The 18,415-nt window shown below is 44.5% G+C and overlaps 1 protein-coding gene across 8 annotated transcripts in view; it reads left to right on the forward strand.

The window, feature by feature from the left end:
- Positions 1-18,415, forward strand: part of LOC128908193 (transmembrane protein 263-like) — a 206,020-nt gene that overhangs the window by 137,340 nt on the left and 50,265 nt on the right. Inside the window, exon 1 of one of the 8 annotated variants that reach the window (XM_054197866.1) lies at positions 369-1,831. The exons of the other annotated variants lie outside the window; for them this stretch is intronic. Coding sequence (XP_054053841.1) covers positions 1,741-1,831 — 91 coding nt within the window. The 5' untranslated portion in view covers positions 369-1,740. Of the gene's footprint in view, positions 1-368; positions 1,832-18,415 lie in introns of those variants that run through there. 8 annotated transcript variants of the gene reach the window in all.

The raw sequence follows: 18,415 nt of genomic DNA on the forward strand, positions 1-18,415 counted from the left end.
ACAAGACTGAATGGGTGAATTGTATGAATTGGCAAACACAAGATTTCCTCCTTCACACACTATGCTTCTCTGTTAAATGTTCTGCTAAAACAAAGAAAGATGAAATGTTTGGTCTGTGTGGTGTGTGAAGGCTTTCTCAGAGGCCTAGCGCTTCAAGTAAGTAAATAAAGCAGAAGTTTCAAGTATAGACCTTACTTGTGAAGCAGAATGATGCTACGCATGCATCTAACACAAGCCTGCAAAAGCAAGGAAACGAGAAGCTGAGTCCCTGTTAGGTGGTTAAATAGTAGCTTTGCAGTAGTGGCTTAGAGCTCTTTGCCATCCCCATACTCCTGGTGGATTATGCTGGAGGTGGGATACAGTCACGGAATCCAACTGCTTCAGAACTGATTTGGGGTTTTTTTCTTTCTTTGTAACAGGAGCAAAGAGGGGAAAACCCCATCTTTTACCAACTCTTTCATGCAAAGAACTGCCTGAAAGTTTCAAATGCGTCTCTCATTTCCCTCTCTTTCCTCTCTCTGCCTTCCTGCTTCGTATTTGATTTGCAGAGAGACAGGGTTGCTGCCCCCCAAGAAATATCTTTCTGTAGTGCAGAGGTGAGCTGCTTGGGCAAGGGGAAACCTATGGCCCCAGCTGTACATGCCCATTTCTTTCTGTTAGCAAGCTCCGAGAGGAGGGCATGAGTCATACTTCTGCCAGAAATACATGTTTTTTCCCTTGGGCACCTTGCCCTGATTCACCAGATCAGCTCTATATTGCCCTAGGCCTGCCTCAGAAGGACACCACCACACTTTGGAGCAAGGCCACAGTTTTGCTGCCTATTTGGGAGCCAAGTTTCCCACTGCTGAAGTATAGCTGCCTCTCAAGAGGAACATAGCAGCTGTTTTATGACAACACTATTCAACAAAACTACTTTTGCTAATGGTGAAGGGTTGCGTTTCAGCATAGTATTAGTATTTCTTCCCAAACATGAAATGTAAGCGCAGCCTATATATCTCCTGGGTACTGATGAGAGAATAACTCACATGGACTAACTTTCTGCACTGAAGAACACTGGCAATGGGCTGTGAAATAAAGGCGGTTTTGGGGTTGTGCAGCTGAAAGTAATGTATTTCATAGTAGGATGTGTATTGTCTCGGGAGTTGAACAGCATTGCATAGACTAAAGGTATATATTCATGGACGCTCTGTGGGCAGCATCATACCATCCACATCATGCACTGTTCTGTCTTCCCACTTGCAAATACGCTTTTTTAGCCTTCGTGGCTTTGAGTATGTGGTAGTTTGAGATGGCTTGTCTGCAGTTGGCGTTGTTTTGTTGGCAGCCTCCATCAGGCATCTTGTCGGAGAGCAGCTGTTTTTCTCTCCCCTCCCCATCCTATCCCATCCCACTTGCATGTCAACTGCAGTGTACTGTTGTCTTATCAGTCATCTTGGAGAAGGGGTGGTTTGAATTATTTTCACCAGGAGCGTTGTGCCTGCTACAGTTTTCAGTGAGAAAAATGTTCATAATTCCCTCAGAGATGGAAAAAGGTATTGCCTTCTCCCTTGCAATGTCCAGTAGCAGCAGGACACTTCAGATTATATTTTCTTACCCTTCCACTTCAGAGGCTGGCTGCCTGATTTGCTGAGTTGTGTAAAAAGACAAGGTGATCACCATGTACCTGTTTTGTTCTCCTCTGACTGTGTTTCCCTTCCTTGTGTTCTTCTAAGGACTGAATTTGCACACAGCTCAGCACACATGTTATTCCCTGCTTCCCGCAGATGTGAGCCCAGCAGAATAATACATATGAACCCAGTGTCTGGATACCCTGGTCACAGAACCCAGATGGGTGAGTTGTATGCTGGATGTCCCAAAATCTCACGTTTTCACGTAGCTGATCCGGTAATTTGTGAAATGCCCATAACTCCTGAGTCTGAGAGATGTGAGCTTTATAGTGTTCACCAGAGAATAGCTTACAAAAGGATGAGAGCTTTCTCTGAGAGGAAACATTGGAAAAGGAGCGTGTGCAGTGTATTATCACGCTCAGTAGGAGCACAGATTTTCTGGAAATTTGAGCTAAGTAGAGCTGGAAGTCAGTTGTGTTAAGTCATCCAAACAGGGTTATGCCACCTGGTTGGGGATCTTATGAGAAGCTGAGCCACATGGATCTTTTTAACTCGTCACAAGAATCAGGACTTTCACTTCAATAAATAACTTGTCAATGGCTTGGTTTTCATTAAAGGTGTTTCTTTTGCCATCTTTGAGGTCCACAGGGGCTAAGAAGAAAAAGGTGTAAGATGGAGGGACTTGGAGCAGTAGATTGAGTCAAACATACCCTAGGTAGGTAGCGTGCAACATTTAGAAATCAGGGTATGCTTAAGTCACAGACTGCAGCAGTCCCTCGATTGCCAGTTCTAGGCTTCTCTTGAACATACTGCCAGATAATCAGTTAATGCTGGCAGAGATCTTAGAGCCCGACTCGAGGGCTGAACATCGTGATGAGGCTGGTATGCATCATGCTGTCTGCTGATATGAAGACATTGTGGTGTAGAGTAGAGTGACGCCAATTACTCCTCCTCCCTTGCTGCCCTACTTCTGAAATGAAAAGCTGCTGCTCTAACCCACGGTTCACTCTGATTCTTCTCCAGGTGGGTTTCAGGGCATTCACATATAATTGCAACGTAAGGTTTTATCTCATGCCAGCCACCTGCGTTATCCCCCTCTTGTGAGCATCAGCAGTAAAAACCACCAGTTGGACCATGATCTACACAAAATCTCAGCAGGCAGTGGCACTCCTGCCACTGTTCAGGCAAGCCCAGGCAGCACACAGGCAGGAATGTCATCTGCCATCAGCATCTTCACTCTTGTTTCTTGTCATGCTGTTGATCATGGGGCTTCACAGCAACAATTAATATCTCAGGAGAACCAGAAGTTTTTAGACATGTTTTCAGTGGAATGATAGAGGTTTGTCTCAGCTGGCGTTCAAATGGCTTGTCCCACTTCCCCGGCATTGCAAGAGTTCTCTTGCTTTGTAATATGAGACAGCTGGGCTTGAAGTTAATGCCAGGGTATGGGGCTTTGAGGGCTTTTTCTTCCGCTGGCAAACTTGTGAGGAAAGCATCTTCAGAAATATTACCCATTGGCTGCCACTTGGTAGAAGCTATAACAGTTGGTGATGGTGATAGCATTGGTTTGAAATAAATTAGCAGGGAAACGCAGGTCTAGCATACAGACATCTAAAATCTATGGAGTGATGGAGCTGAGGCACACGAGATGTTCAACTAGCTTTTGAGTTGAGGGCTCAGACTTCAGGTTTTACAGCATCAAGCTGTCTTGGAATTTGGCTGCAATAAGCAGTTGCTGCTTCAATAGAGAAATTTCCAGCTAATCTTTTTTCCTGCATTTGCCGGGCAGACTGCACTGAGTCAGCTCAGCCCGGTCCCCACTGTGCAGCGGCTGCAGCCAGTCTCACTCCATCACTTTTAATGAAACTGAGTCTCTGTGGTTTTCACTAATTTACTCATACGAAAGAGAAATGAGGAAGTATTTTCCTGTCTCTCTCCGATAATGAATGAGATATGAAAGAGCTTCATGGCCAGTAAGCACCCTGGAGGGACTTGAGTTTGTCAAAACGTGCAAGGCGTCTTTATCAAAGTAACAAAATGATTTTCTTTCCCCTTACTCTACGAAGTGAAAATTCACATGACAGGAACGTGCCCAGTTTTGCTTAGACAATGGAATTGACTTTGAAAAAACGAACGTGTGGCAAAACCGATAACATCTTTTGCATCACTATTTTTCAGAGGTGTATCATGCAATAATAAATGGTTGCCTGAGGCAGACTAGTGTAATGTGGGGCTTTTGCTGTAGTCTGGCTTGGTTTCTGCACTGTGAACGCCCGCTTGCACAATATAGTGTGTTGCTCTCGGAGCACAGCGTGGGCAATAAATGTGTTTCCTTCAAGGGATGTGTCAAATTTTGTTTACCAAGAATTCCCATTTCTGTTTGCTGCCCTCCTCAGATGTACTTTGTATACATCAGAAGGACAGAGATAAGAGTTTACAGAAGATTAAACAGGCGTAAACACATTAAGGGAGACAGTAAGGGATGCAAATTGTTAAACAAAAATATTAAAGTCCACTTTAGATATCTTCAGGGCTTTTTGGTATCCAGGCTTAATAAAATTAACCAGCTATTGCAGCTTAGCTCCTGTGCTTAGCATTGCTATCAGAAGCAATCAATAGGAAATCCAGCCTTATATGGCATGGTTTTGGGGTACAAATTGTAGCTTCCGCTCTGAAGTGGAGAACAATTCCCCAGGAATATTGTCAGCTGTGCAATTTCAACAAGGTAACTCATCACAGTGCTCCTTAATGCACTCCTGTACTTCAGCCCTTTTAAAAACGCAGTCCCCTTTGAAAATAAGAGTAAATAATTTGAGTTATTACTCCAGTTTCATATGTAAAACCAGACAGTGCTTGCAGGAAATACAGACCTTGAAAAGTGAGCTGAACACTTGTTAGTCCAAGGATTAAATTAGCTGGCCAAGAGAGAATCATTGCCCTACAAACCTCCATTGAAATCTGAAGGGGTACAAATATTTTTGGCTGTTTCATTTGAACATATGGTTATTCAGTGGTGACAAACATTCACTGAAGCTACTATCTAAACAATATTGCATATTAATTGAATATTGTGTCTGTAGCATGCAATTTGAGAATCACTCAGGAGTCCCCTCTCTTGGTGCTCACTACTTCACTTTGATTTCAGCATTTCCTGAGCTCTTAAGCATTGGTCACATATCGATTCCCATGGAGTTCCCAACTTTTCATCCCTCCAGGGAGCCTATGCATGTTTGAGTGTGGTGGAAAAGGAGAATATCTTGGTGCTGAGGTCTGAGGTTTTTTTCTGGGTGTACACTAGATACAGACTGGGTGTGATACTATTTCAGAATTGTCCATTTTTTTTCCAATTGCGTGTATTAGCCAGAACCCGGAGGCTCCAAGACGTTCAGGAGCCTGTTTTGGTGCGTGCTTTGTGCACTCATGACAAGACACAGTTTCTGGTCCAAAGAGCTTGTCTGTGTTCTAAGATGAAACCCATCAAGTGCATGCAGCAAGGAAGCAGAGGAGAAAAATAGAAGATAATCATGATAGAAGCACCTGAATATCATAGAATCATAGAATGGTTTGGGTTGGAAGGGACCTTAAAGATAATCTAGTTCCAAGCCCCCTGCCATATGTGGATTCTCTTCCTGCATCTTCTGCCAGTTCAAAATCCATTTTTTATATGACTAAACTATTAATAATGTTCAACCCTGTTATCAAAGGAGAGTGCCTCCAATTCCGCCTTCCGTATGTGCAACAGTTATCATCACAGCAATTAGTGTCCTGCAGTCTGTGGCTTGTCCCTCTAGAACGGAGCATACAGCACAAGCTCTTCTGAGGAGAGTTCAGTAACATCAGGTAAGATGAAGGAAGCTCCATTGCTCCTGCAATTTATTAGCTTTCATCTTAACCTAGCTTCATCCTGAAAAGCAGGTCTGAGGAAGCAGCTCCTTCGAGGCTGTTTGGGCTCTGGTGCGCTGAGTTGCAGCTGTGCCAGCACATCCCCCTGGCCCGTGGCCTTTGTGAGGGATGGCTGAACAGCAGGAAGATCTATTAAAACAACCCCCTGCCAGTGCAGAATGATCCCTGATGTTGCTGAAGGCAACTCTAAGGCACTCGAAGGAAAGACATTGGCTGGCACATATATATGGCCTTCTTCTGGAAGGAGCCAAGTGTGGGGGAAGCATTTGGCCTGCACTGGCAGCCGGACTCTCCCTGGACACCCGTGCCCTATCAGTACGCATCAGCAGACTGAACACATGTGCAGCTAGCAACCTTTAAGAAGTGATCTCTGAGGTTTTATTTCCCTCACAGCCAGATCCTGAGCAATAGACCTGTCACCTGCGATACCTGTTGCAAAGCTGTGTCTATGAGTTTGAATTTCAGGCATTCCGGTGCTCTACACAACATCTCTAATTCATTGCTCCCTGTAAGGAAAAGTTTGCACAGTTCCTGTGCCAAGTGAAGTTCTGTGTTAATCAGGAGCATGATATATATCTCTCACCTATAGAGAGAGAAGTTCCTCCCGATAAATACTCAAGTCATTAAGAATGCATTACATGGAGCAGAAGCTCCAAACACAGTTTCCACTGCTGTGGGTCCTTTACCAGCAGAAAGAATGATTCTAAAAATCTATTTAAAATTAACAAAAAGAATCATTAAGCAGAGTAAGATTTTTAAAAATGCACTTTCAAGCTGGGAAACCACCTCATTTAGTATAATGAGCGAGCAGATCCTTGGGCCCTGAAGAGAAGCAAATTGAAACAAAATGGCTCCAGCACTGACTTGCATAATGATGGACCGAGCACGTGTCCTGGCATGTAATGATCCCATCTTTCCCACGGGGCTTCAGAAAACAGCGTTTATTGTGACAGAAGGATCTGGCTGGGACACTGTTTCCATCAGGAAGAAGAAAAGGGCTGGTAACAGTATGAATATGGAGTGGAAGAAAAGGAGAAAAGTTAGCGAAGTTTAAGGTCACAAGCACTGGAGGGGAGAAATAGTGATAATGCTCACAGAAACAGGGTGGGAGGCAGGAAAAGGGGAAGAGCTCAAGGGACAGCACATTTGGGAAGGAGGATGAGTTGGGGGTGTGGTTGAGGGATGCTTCCAAAGAGCGTCCAGTAAACTGGGTTAAGAATGAATGAGCAATCCCTGGTGGGGTAGCTAACCCTCACATGGTGCCTTGTCAGTCCTAAAAGCTTCTTTCCATCTCCTCTTTCCAAAGCGGCACAAGGATGATTTCAGGGAGAAGGAACCGACCCACCAAAAATGTAGTGGTGCAGCGCCGATAGCAGCAGTGCACCCAGCAGGTGCACGTGCTTGTGCCAGCCCCACGCTCCTCTGCCCTTCCTGCATAGTGAAGGGTTTCCTGACGTGGGAGGAAGAGTAGGCTGGTTTCATCCTTGGCCTTTCTGCTGAAATGCCAGCTGTAGATGAGAGAGAGTGTTGAATGACCACATGAGATAAAGAGTAATGAGATGTGGATGCCATCTCCTGACAACTGGACTGCATCTCTCAAATGCTATTGCAGATTTTCTGTGCTATTCCATAGAAGTTACTGGGCAGCTGTGAAAAGTAAATGGAGCAGTGGATCCCAGCTGACAGACACTAGGATTTTCCTCTGCCACCCCCAAAGTCCTTGGAGGTCTTGCTCCATTTGTAAGTTCCAGCTGCTACTTAGTCTGTTGTGGCTAAGTAGGTTTAGTGAGTCACTGTGCTGAATATCGCCCTGCAGCAAAATCACTTGTCCACTTTACAGGTACAGGCTGGAGAGTGGAAGATCCTTAATTAATGACCCACTTTGTGAGGGAGGCAGCGGGATTGCTTTCTCCAGAACATCAGTCAGCTGGCCCAACTGAAGTAACAGTGACAGCATAGGTAATTTAAAGCTAGATTACTACCCTTTACAACAACATCAGAAAAAGGGCAACCGTCCTCATCTGTACTAGCTAAGAATTCAGGAAAAGCACGGGACTGATGTAGCAACTGCATGCATACTCATCAAAACTCGGTGGTCCCAGTGGAACAAGGCTGCGCACTGCCTGTTCTGCATGCAGCCTGCCTGCTGCCTGATCCGTCATCCATTCCCTTTCATCTATCATTGTGCATGGGAAGCAGGGAGGCTCTTCACTCCTCTGTCTGTGGCTTCTGTCATTTTTTTATTATTGCACACTGTCAAAATGTTGTCTCTCCCCACACCTCCCTTTTGCCTGCCTCCCTTTGGAATTTGTGCTGAAAGATGAAAGCAAAACCATCTTTCTTGGCTGCTAAAAAAGCAGAAGGTTCATTCTGACATGTGCGTGGCCTGTGGAGACACAGAGATCACGCTGGGGGATGAAGAGGAGAATATTTGGGTGGAGAGAAGCCATCTGTTTCTCTGGCTAAAGCATAGCCTACCTTCTCCTGGGTTCTGGGAGGTTTACTTACTGAAAGAGCACCTATCGTCTTGTTTATCGAAGCCTCCACTCTGCCACTTGAATGCATCTGTGATCCAGTCCAGCACAATATTACCAGGCAACACATCAACCTCATCTGTGGATAAGGACACACAGATCTGTGTTTCATACTCCTGCAAATCTCCACTGACCGCAAGACTGTCCTGCCTCCTAGCTAAAGCCTTTCCTGGGAAGGCAGGCACACGTGAGTGTCTGGCCCTGTGTTTGCACTGCATGCAACGTTTAGAGCCAGCTCTTTCTTTCCAGAGTCTCGTTTCCAAGGCAAAGAATCCTTCAAAATCACTCAAAGAGGAGGAGGGGCTGTGGGAGCAGACTGATGTTGGCATTTGGTGTGGGGGCCCTGGAAGAACCAACAGGCTCTTTAGCTGTCCGAGGGTAGTGCTGGGAACTGCAAGGGAAATGGTGGTCTCTTGAAATATTGGTCTTTCCGGTAACTTTGCAAATTAACAAGATTTTGAGTGGGGAGTTGTCTTCATTCCTGATCCAAAATGAGATTTGTGTGTTCCTTCACATGTGTCGCCATCCCTGCTGCCCTGAGCACGAGCTGTGTTGATGAAGAACTTGTTAAGAAATAAAAGTTCTAACAACGTTTGAAATCTGGCCATGCTCCCTCTCTTTTTCTTTTTTTTTTTTTTTGACTGCCTTGTTTATATTTTCAGTAATTGTTAGAAAACTTGTGTTCCTCCATGTCTAAATACATTAAGGTTGGGCTGTGGTGGAAGGGACTGAAATACTATTAGTGTCACATTGATGTTGCAAAGCACTTGGATGTTTTTCAGCTCTCTTGTACCACCAGGAGCTTTGGTGCTGGAGAGGGATATGTAATCGTGGCTTCAGATTTAAGGATATTGCCAGAACTCCAATGTTACTATTCGGGATTCCTGATCCCACTCCATCTAAACCGCCATCCTAAATCTGGTTGGGTCCTGAGATCCCCTCAGACATTCAGGTCTCTTTTCAAGAAAGCTGAGCCGTCAAATCCTGGCAATCTGGTTGGATTCCAGGGCGTGCGGTTCTGACAGCATGCATCTCTCTGCAGTTACAGCTGGATTCCCTCATCTTTGCTTCCTTTCTAAAATGGAAGTGTACTGGTGTTATGTCTGTTCCCGCACACATCAGGGACCACTGGAATTTAGAGTTTGTAAATTGTTTTTTTCTTTTTCAAGTGACGTCTGTATTCAGTACTGTTCAGATTTTGTCAATTGAATGTCTTTAGAAGGCCATTACGTTTGCGGTTTGGTTCTTTTGTAGTAAGTTCTTAGTTACTCCGGTACTTTTAGAATAAGTCACAGAAAGTATTGATGTCCCAAAGATTTGCTGCAGCCTTGCGAAGAGAAAAAACACCCAGTTTTGTACCATCCCGCCATACGTGTCCCGGCAGTTCAGCTGCGGTGCAAACTGTTGGCACCCCACAGCGTGATCCCCAGTCAGCCCCAACACTGACCACCTGCAAAGAGGATTGCTGGCAGCCAGTGTAGCAGGGCAGGATTAGAAAAGGAGGAGTGGATTACGTGAGTACAGGCTAAAGGTAATTGATAAGCAGGGAGAAAATGGAGCCTGCCCGAGCTTGGAGGAAGGAGCGAGCAGTTCTAAAACAGGAGTTTTTCCCGTTTCCTTAGCAAGTACGGGGCTTCAGTTATTCTGCAGCCGCAGTTCTGTCTCCCACTTAAAGACAGTGAGATATTCTGTGTAATATCCTTGCTATTTGTGAAATCGAAGGTTCATCACTGTCCTTGAAAATAGGAATTAATGCATTTGCTTCTATAGTGCCAATTAAATCCTCTGTTTAATTCTGGGAGCCAGCTGGAGATGTTTGTGACTGAGACTTTAGATGTACTCATCTTAATGCGTCTCTCTTAGTTGCTAGTGGTGTTTTCCTTCTCTCTGATGCCTTATATTCCAGGACAGCTGCTTCTGAGGACATTAGCACTTTCTAATCCCCCACGTTCATAGCCTTCTGGTTCAACCCCTTTGATCTCAGACCGAAAACTCCATTTAGTTGTCTAAATATCGTGAAGCCCAGGGTGGTCTCATCCTTACATATGGAAGTGAGCAGTTAAGAGATGGCTCAAAACTGCCCAACTGAACAGAAAGTTAATGCTGGTTGTTAGAGGGTTACTGTTCCTTCTAGCAAAGTGTATTTTGTGTGCGGGGTAACAGTTAGGGATGGGAGTTGTTTGTTAGACTAAGATTTCTAGGTGTTGTCTGATGCTTCTTGTAAAGCGTGCTGTTCCACACGAGGCTTCTGATGCAATTGCTGTTCTGGCATCTGCCCTTTACCTGCTTTGGTAGTCTTGCCAAGCTTTTAAGAAAGTCTTTAGCCGGTAATAGGGTAGGGAGAGCTACTAGTGTTTGGGTTTCTTCATTTAATGCAAATTCTGTTTTTTTCTGCTGCTGGAGCATGTTTTCCTGCTTCTTGCCACAGCTGCAGGCCAGGTACAGGCGAGTGAAGGCTGGTATCCAGGGAGCGACGTTAGATTCAAACTGAGGGCTCTGATTCATAATCAAGCTCGTCTGAGTCCACCAAACTGGAATGGCTTCTCGCATGTGTATTCTTATCCAGCAGGAGGTAATTTGGTTGATTTCACTTTCCAGTGAAAGAGGATTACCGGATTTGTGTTACCTCACTTTCCTTTTCCCACTGATAACCACCACCCACAAAGCAGAACTTGGTAGTTACTGAATAGCTGCCGAAACCACAGTACCTGGCCCCCTGTAATACCATATGTTTACAAATCTTGAAACTTTGCAATGACTAAACAATAATTTAGCAAATGAGGGTGATTTTTTTCTTACTCCTTTCTTTCTAAGTTAATCTCTGTTTAAAACTTAGTGAGCCTTTTCTGACTGTAGCTTTGAAAAGCTTTGCACATTTAACTGACTGTTACTGTATTCAGGAGTATTGTTACGATGACAGCTAATTCCTTGAGCAATGCGATTTTCATCTGGCTGGCTGCTATTCTTGCAGAGCTCCAGGGTGATCCGTAGCTGTGAGTGCGGAAGCCTGATCAGTCACGCTTTCCGTAGAACCCATCCAGGACTGTCTGGACAGAACCGAATGCCCTTTATTTATCACTTTGCATAGCAATAGAAAAAATGAATGAAGGAAAGCTGGTCTCGGCATGTTCTCGGGCAGTCAGTTGAGTCAGAGTAGCCTGCACTGTCAACACACATCATGCAGCAGGGAGAGGTTAGCTCCCTCTAATCACTTCACTAGTCTTCAGGCTTCCACTTTTTGCTTGGACTTGACTCATTGGAGAACTTGTCAGCTGGCCTAGCTAGCTTGTCATGTTATCTGTCGTGTCTCTTTGACCATTCTGTCTCCCTTGCATGAATGACAACTCTTTAATTAGGGTATTATAGGAGGATGGACCTGGCTGCATGTCTGTGTTAGAAGTATCACCACCCATTCTCAAGATGAACAGCTACATTGCCTGATTTCCCAAGAGCTCATGTAACAGGAGCTAACTTTTCCAATGAGACTTTTTTTTTTGGATGAAAAAAACCGATCTTTTCCTGTTTTTTTCTTTTATTTCCCCCACCCCCAGGGAGATGTGGTATTAAAATTTTCAGCTGTCTGTCTCATTTCTTAACATGCAATTTGTCAGGAAGTGAGTTTCCATTAAATTCTTGATAATTAGCATACTTGGACTTTGATAGACATTTTTCTTTTTTGCAACAATATTTTTTTTCTTAGCTCATTATCTGCATGCAAGATCAGTCAGCTAAATTCCTGTCTATCCGACATCTCTATCTTGGCTCATTTTTAACCACTTTGAGGCCCATAAGTATTGCAATGAATTACTGAAGTGGATCTCAGATTTCACATGGGTCACAGGTGAAATGAGTTGGGAAAACTCTGCCTAAAACATGCTAAATGCTTTCTCCTTCCTTGCTATCTGTTTTGAAATTATATTTTTCCCTGTTTTCTATGCTAAAAAGGAGAGCAGGAATTCAGGCCAGATCAGCAGTGGGGTGGTATCTAGAGAGCACTAATCCTTTAAAACAAGGTATTTAGTGTTCGGTCCCCGCTTCGGAAAGGACTGGCAGGATTTAAGGCAGCCTTTCTATGTACGTTACGCTTAGTTATAGCTAGGCTTATTGAGCTCGTCACTATCACAGGCACTGGATTCAACTAATTTTTTATTATTCATCACAATGTGTTCTTTGACTAAATTGAGTTTTCCATTGCTATTGCAGCTGCTTTCTCAAAAGAGCTGGTTATAAATGCACAGCCTCTTTTTCTGAACGTACTGCTTTAGAAGCACATGGACATGGCTGTATTAATGTAAAAATCTCTTCTTGCTTAGTTACTCATCCACTGGCCTTTTCTCCCGTGGGTGGCTGTTGTAAAAGAGCACTTGGAAGTGCAAACACTGCTGCAAGTTCTCAAGTAGTTCTGTCCAGCAGCTTGTTGAGATGTCAGAGAAGAAGACAGCCGCAGCAAAAATCCAAGCGCTTAACCCGGATGACATCCATGGGAATGTCCAGTAATTTCTGCCCCAGGGTAATGCAAAAGTAAATTGTATATTAAAAATTATGTAGAGAAAGTAGCAAAGAGGTAGATAATCCCACTAAGACGTGGGCTAGAGGGAGCTTTTGGACATGAGCAGGGAGTGAATTGATCACAGCTGGCCAAAATGGGCCATCTGGTCATGTTAACTTCGAAGGGGTTCTCAGCAGCTATGGTTTCTCTCAGGCTTACTAGTACCATCCAGGAGCAGAGAGAGGAGGAAAGGATGGTCAAAGGGGGCAGACTGGGATGCCCACTTGGCAGTTAGTGAAAGGAGATTAAGGGAAAAGTAGGAATTGTCATGGTTCTGCATAAATACATTCCTCCTTGAAGGAGCGTGGAGACTCTGGGGCTCTCTCACAGCAAGGGAGGAACCACAAACAGCAAATGACACGAAAAGCTCTTCTAAAATTCTTTTTCTCATCAGTTGTCACCATGCACGTGTGCTGCTCTCCCAGTGCTTGGTGTCAGACACTGTGTAGCTCCCACCTTAAAACCAGGACAAACAGGGCAATGGCATACGGGAAGTGAGCCAGGCTCTGCGTGGCCTCCTTTGCATCCCTTTGCGTCTGGAGTGCAGATGGAAGCATGAGCCAGCTCTTTGGACTTTCCTGGCCTCAAGCAGCATGGCTGTTGATGGGCCTCAGGTCCCCCATTTACAACTGATTTGAATCTTGTGCACTTCAAAGGTACTGCCTGCAAAAGATAATCCCTAGCTATGCATCAGCCCATGGCTTCTGGCAGTCTGACTTTAAAAGAGGTAGAGCAAACTTTGAAAATAATACCAGCGGTTTTTGTTCCTGTCCCTCTTTCCCATAGACAAACCTTGCTTGTACTGCTGCCTTGTTAGTGTTGAGAGAAAGAAAGCATATGGAAATCAATCTAGAAGTTGAATGTAAGCTAAAAACCAAAATCACACCATGACCCATGACCTGACCATAATTCCAGGACTCCCCCTCCTTTGGGAGCCCGTTTTCTTCTGTATGGGCTACTCGGGCAATGTAGGTGAACAGGGTTTGAGCATTTGCTGTTGAATTATTCTCTTCAGATACAAATATTGGTGCAGGACAGTGGCTGAGGCCGTCGGACTTCTGGTTCGGGTGGGTGAGTCACTTAAAAGCCATGTGGCTGAAAGGTTAGCCAAGGATAAGAGCAAGCTGCTTTCACCGCTGAGGTGGTGAAGCCACCGCACGCAGGCGTAAGGTCGCAGGCAGCTTGTAGGTGTGCTGCTGAGGGAGCTGGCTCATTGAAGGCAATGCTCTCCCCTTCTCTCCTTCAGAAGGGGACCCTGTCCTCGTTTCTGAGCTGCTGCAAGCCGAGTGGCTGCTTTTAATAGAGTGTGCACAGAAGATGGTTGTAGGCAATTGAATTAGGGTTGCGTTATTAGTCCATCTGTGCAATATGCTCTGTCTATTGACAATCTGGTTAGAGTGGCAGCAGCTTGTTAAAGGTAAAGTGTTTCCCACTGTTGAATTTTGGGAGTTGTCCACCTGTTAAGGGAAAGCGGCACTGGAGGAAGGTCTCTCTCTAGACTGAAAAGGGGCTCGGTATGGACTGTCTGGAAGCTTCTTTGCTGGCTCTTCTGCCTTTCTGGAAGGGGCAAGGGTTGCATGGGAAAGGATCAGCAGCAGGATTTCACTCTGCACTTGGTTGTGATGTGCACGCCCCCACTCCATCCGCTTGCGGCAAGGGGCAGCTGTTGGCATACAGGATTGTACTCAGGGCTCTGGGGAGAGCTCTCTTTTGCTCACGTTTTTAAAAGTTGCCCAGTAGGGTCTGCTCTGCGGCAACCATGAGCTGAAGTCTGTCTCTGAATATCATTCTGTCCGTGAGGTATCTTTGTGAAGGAAACTGGTGTACGTCAGAGGGGAGAAGCGTGTGCTGCGTTGTTGGTTCAGGAAGGTGTGGCATGACGTTTTGCAGCAGGTTTTATGTGCGTGTGTCAAGCTCTTGCCTGTACCAGTAGCCTTGCTGGGGTATTTGAGATAGAAAGCTTATCTTTAAGGATCATCACTAAGAGAGTAGGGAACAAATACAGCAATTGCTTAGGCAACAAGTACATTGCGTTTTGAAGACAGCAGGTGCATACTGTTGCCTGGGGAATAGAAAAATGGCCAGAATCATAACTTGTTACCAAATCCATGATGTTCATTCAGGCTTACGGTTTCCCTGGAATCCCTTATTTCAGAGTTTGACTGTCAGCGCACTCCCATTCTGCTCACCAGCATCTGATGTTTGTCTTGTGTACCAGAGCTATCCATAGTGGTCCAGTCACGTGGCTTGTAACTGATCTTGATGAGTCTTTTACAGCATTGGGTCCCAATAGGCGAGCTTGATTGTTGCATATTACAAGACAACACAAAATGTCTTTAGTATGTGTATCTGTTTATAGGTTCATAGTTAAAACCCCACGCAGAAAAGCAGCAGTGATGATTAAAGAGGGTCAGGGAGTGACTTAGGAGAATAGACATTGAAAAGCTAAATAGGTATAACTTGACTACAAAGCAATTTCTAAGACATGCTGCAACTGTATTTAGAGCTTGAAAGTAACAGGAAGAGGGATAATTGTTTAGGATGACCTAATAGGGATTTAATTTAAGCAAAGGATCAAGTATCAAAATTCTTTGTGATAGGGATATATAAATTCTTCATTCTGAACAAAAAGAGCCTCTATCACTTTCTTTGTACAAAACAGAAAGTAGTCTGAATGTATGGAACAACACTGCATAACACAAGACGTGTGCTTAACCCTTACAAGATGTATATTGTTCTTGAAATCGAGTTGCAAAACAACTTCAATTTCTAGAATTCCGAGCTCCAAAGGACATATCTTGAGCACCCTAAGGGTTCTTATTCTGGTAATTTGATTTCAAAAGAATCAGAAGGAGCTAAACAGCAAACTTTTTGCAGTTGACCCAGGCTGGATGCCAAGTGCCCACCAAAGCCACTGTGTCACTCCCCCTACTAAGCTGGACAAGGGAGAGAAAATATAACGAGAGGCTCCTGGGTCGAGATAAGGACAGGGAGAGATCGTTCACCAATTACCATCACAGGCAAAACAGACTCAACTTGGGGAAAATGAATTTAATTTATTACCAATTAAATCAGAGTGGGATAATGAAAAATAAACACTAAATCTTAAAACACCTTCTCCCCATTCCACCCTTCTTCTTGGACTTAACTTTACTCCTGAATTGTCTACGTTCTTTCCCCAAGCAGTGCAGGGGGACGGGAATGGGGGTTGCGGTCAGTTCATCACACGTCGTTTCTGCTGCTCCTTCCTCCTCAGGGAGAGGACTCCTCACACTGCTCCCCTGCTCCAGCGTGGGGTCCCTCCCTTGCGAAACAGTCCCCCATGAACTTCTCCAACATGAGTCCTTACCACGGGCTGCAGTTCTTCACAAACTGTTCCAGTGTGGGTCCTTTCCACAGGTTACAGTCCTTCAGGACAGACTGCTCCAGTGTGGGCCCCCCGCGGAGTCACAAGTCCCGCCAGCAAACCTGCTTCAGCATGGGCTCCTCTCTCCACAGAGCCACCGGTCCTGCCAGGAGCCTGCTCTGGCATGGGCTCTCCACAGGGTCACAGCCTCCTTTGGGCGCATCCACCTGCTCCGGTGTGGGGTCCTCCATGGGCTGCAGAGGGAGAGCCTGCCTCACCATGATCTTCACCATGAGCTGCAGCTGAATCTCTGCCACAGCACCTGGAGCACCTCCTCCCCCTCCTTCTTCACTGACTTTGGTGCCTGCAGAGTTGTTGCTCTCACATATTCTCACTCCTCTGTTCGGGCTGCTGTTGTACAGCAGTTTTTCCACCTTCTTAAATACGTTACCACAGAGGTGCTACCACCATCGCTGATTGGCTTGGCCTTGGCCAGCAGCGCGTCCGTCTTGGAGCCGGCTGGCATTGGCTCTATCAGACATAGGGGAAACTTCTAGCAGCTTCTCACAGAAGTCACCTCTATAACCCCCCTGCTACCAAAACCTTACCACACAAACCAAATACACTCCTACTGAAACTCCATACACAACTTGGAAAAGTCAGAATTTTAAGCAATGTCGTTTGTACTGGCACGAAGGTTGACATGAACCTGGGAACGCTTATCTTCAGTTACCTGACAGTGGCCTGAAGCAACACAATATGAAAAGCAGAGAACAGTAAGGGTGCATAAAAATTTGCTATTCTTAAGACCACACGCATTACTGTAGCGTGCCAGTCCTGTGCGAGAGCATCTGTCTTCATTGAGAGCTGTGAGACTGCAAAAGTCAGTCCATATGAAAATGAGCAACGCAGTTTAGAGACAGTCTGCATTGCTAGAGATCAAACCTTGAAAAGCCCAGGATCACATAAAACGTCTGCATCGTGTATTCATTCTCTTCATCTGGAAGAAGGAAAAGTTTAATAACTGAGAGCTAGACTAGGGAATCCAATCCATCCAGTTACTACAGAGAGAGAAGACTGTGGAGTATCAATGCACTTTGAAATCGGTATCCTGGCAGACCCTGGTGTATTTGTGATGATTTGCAAGTAACCTGACAGTGCATGAAATAATTGTCTTTGTAGATATGAAACAACATTGACATCGACTTTGAAATTTAAATGAAAGAAATACGGTAGAGTTCTTTTAGATGCATAACCTTGGTGCCTTGACTTATTTTTTCTTTATAATAGGTTAATTACTTGAACAGGTATTAGTTAAAGAGGTTTTTATTTTATTATAAAGCTGAAACAAACATGTAAAGATCTGTGTTCTTCAACAGTTGCACTATACCGCTTCCCACCCTGTATATAAATGCGACCCTAAACAAAGTGATTTAATTGTCTGGGACTAAATAATTGTTATTCAGGAAATGCTTTGTTTGACCTGTCCTGATGCCACTGTGAAATGCAAATCACAAAGCAAATAGCAATATAGTCTCATTTGTTTGTGTGCTGTGTGCGGTGCACACAGCAAATGCACAAGCAGCAGCTTTGATAGCCTGTTGGAAAGCTCCATTGGTGTCCAATGTCCTTAATGCAATTTCTTAGCAACAAATGGCTGTATTTGAGCAGAAGCTTTCATTGAACAGTTTTGTCCTTTTCAACATCTCAGGTTTGCTATTGTATGGCATCTGCAGATTGAGTAGGGAGTTATTCAATATTAATAGGTTTATTTTATCAGGTAAAGTGTTTATTAAACAGACTTCCCTAGTATATGATAAAATCTTTATTCGAAGCTATGAAGTAGTGATAGAATTTGATGATCCCTCTAATGCATTCGGTACAAAACCATTTTACATTTCCAACAAAGACCATTGCTGCCCTAATTACAAACTGTTACATTCTAAATAGTAGAATTTAATCTTGTCTAGTCTCAGTATCAGCATTTGCTTTATCAGTCTTGTCAGGTGGCATTTGGTTGGGGGGGGCATTCAATTTCATGCCATTTTAAGCAATTTCACTGGCAATCACATAGATTCACAATGTGTTTAAATGGAAAATGGAAATTCTCAGTAAAAACTTGTTAAAATCTCATTTGAGTTAGCGTATAGTCCTCTGTGGGACATGAGTCTGTGTATAATCCTAGCCCTTTCCGTAGCAGCATCCTTCAACAGTCTTCTCCGAGTTGCTTTGAGGAGGAACATTTGGTTTAGTTTTACATTCAGCACCCCAGTTCCTGATTCGGTAATGGAAGTATATTCACGGTGTAAATACACAGAATTCAGAATGTCAAGGCAAACCTGGCTGCCAGGTGAGTTAGAGCTGTTAGCCAGAGCTAACGAGCAATGCACTGCATTGTAGCTAGTTTAAAATCTGTTATTTTCCAGAAATCCAACACAACAGGGCCACAGTTGGTGTCATTTTTTGGTGGAGGGTG

The sequence above is a fragment of the Rissa tridactyla genome, chromosome 4, assembly GCF_028500815.1.
Source record: "Rissa tridactyla isolate bRisTri1 chromosome 4, bRisTri1.patW.cur.20221130, whole genome shotgun sequence".
NCBI classification, from domain to species: domain Eukaryota; kingdom Metazoa; phylum Chordata; class Aves; order Charadriiformes; family Laridae; genus Rissa; species Rissa tridactyla.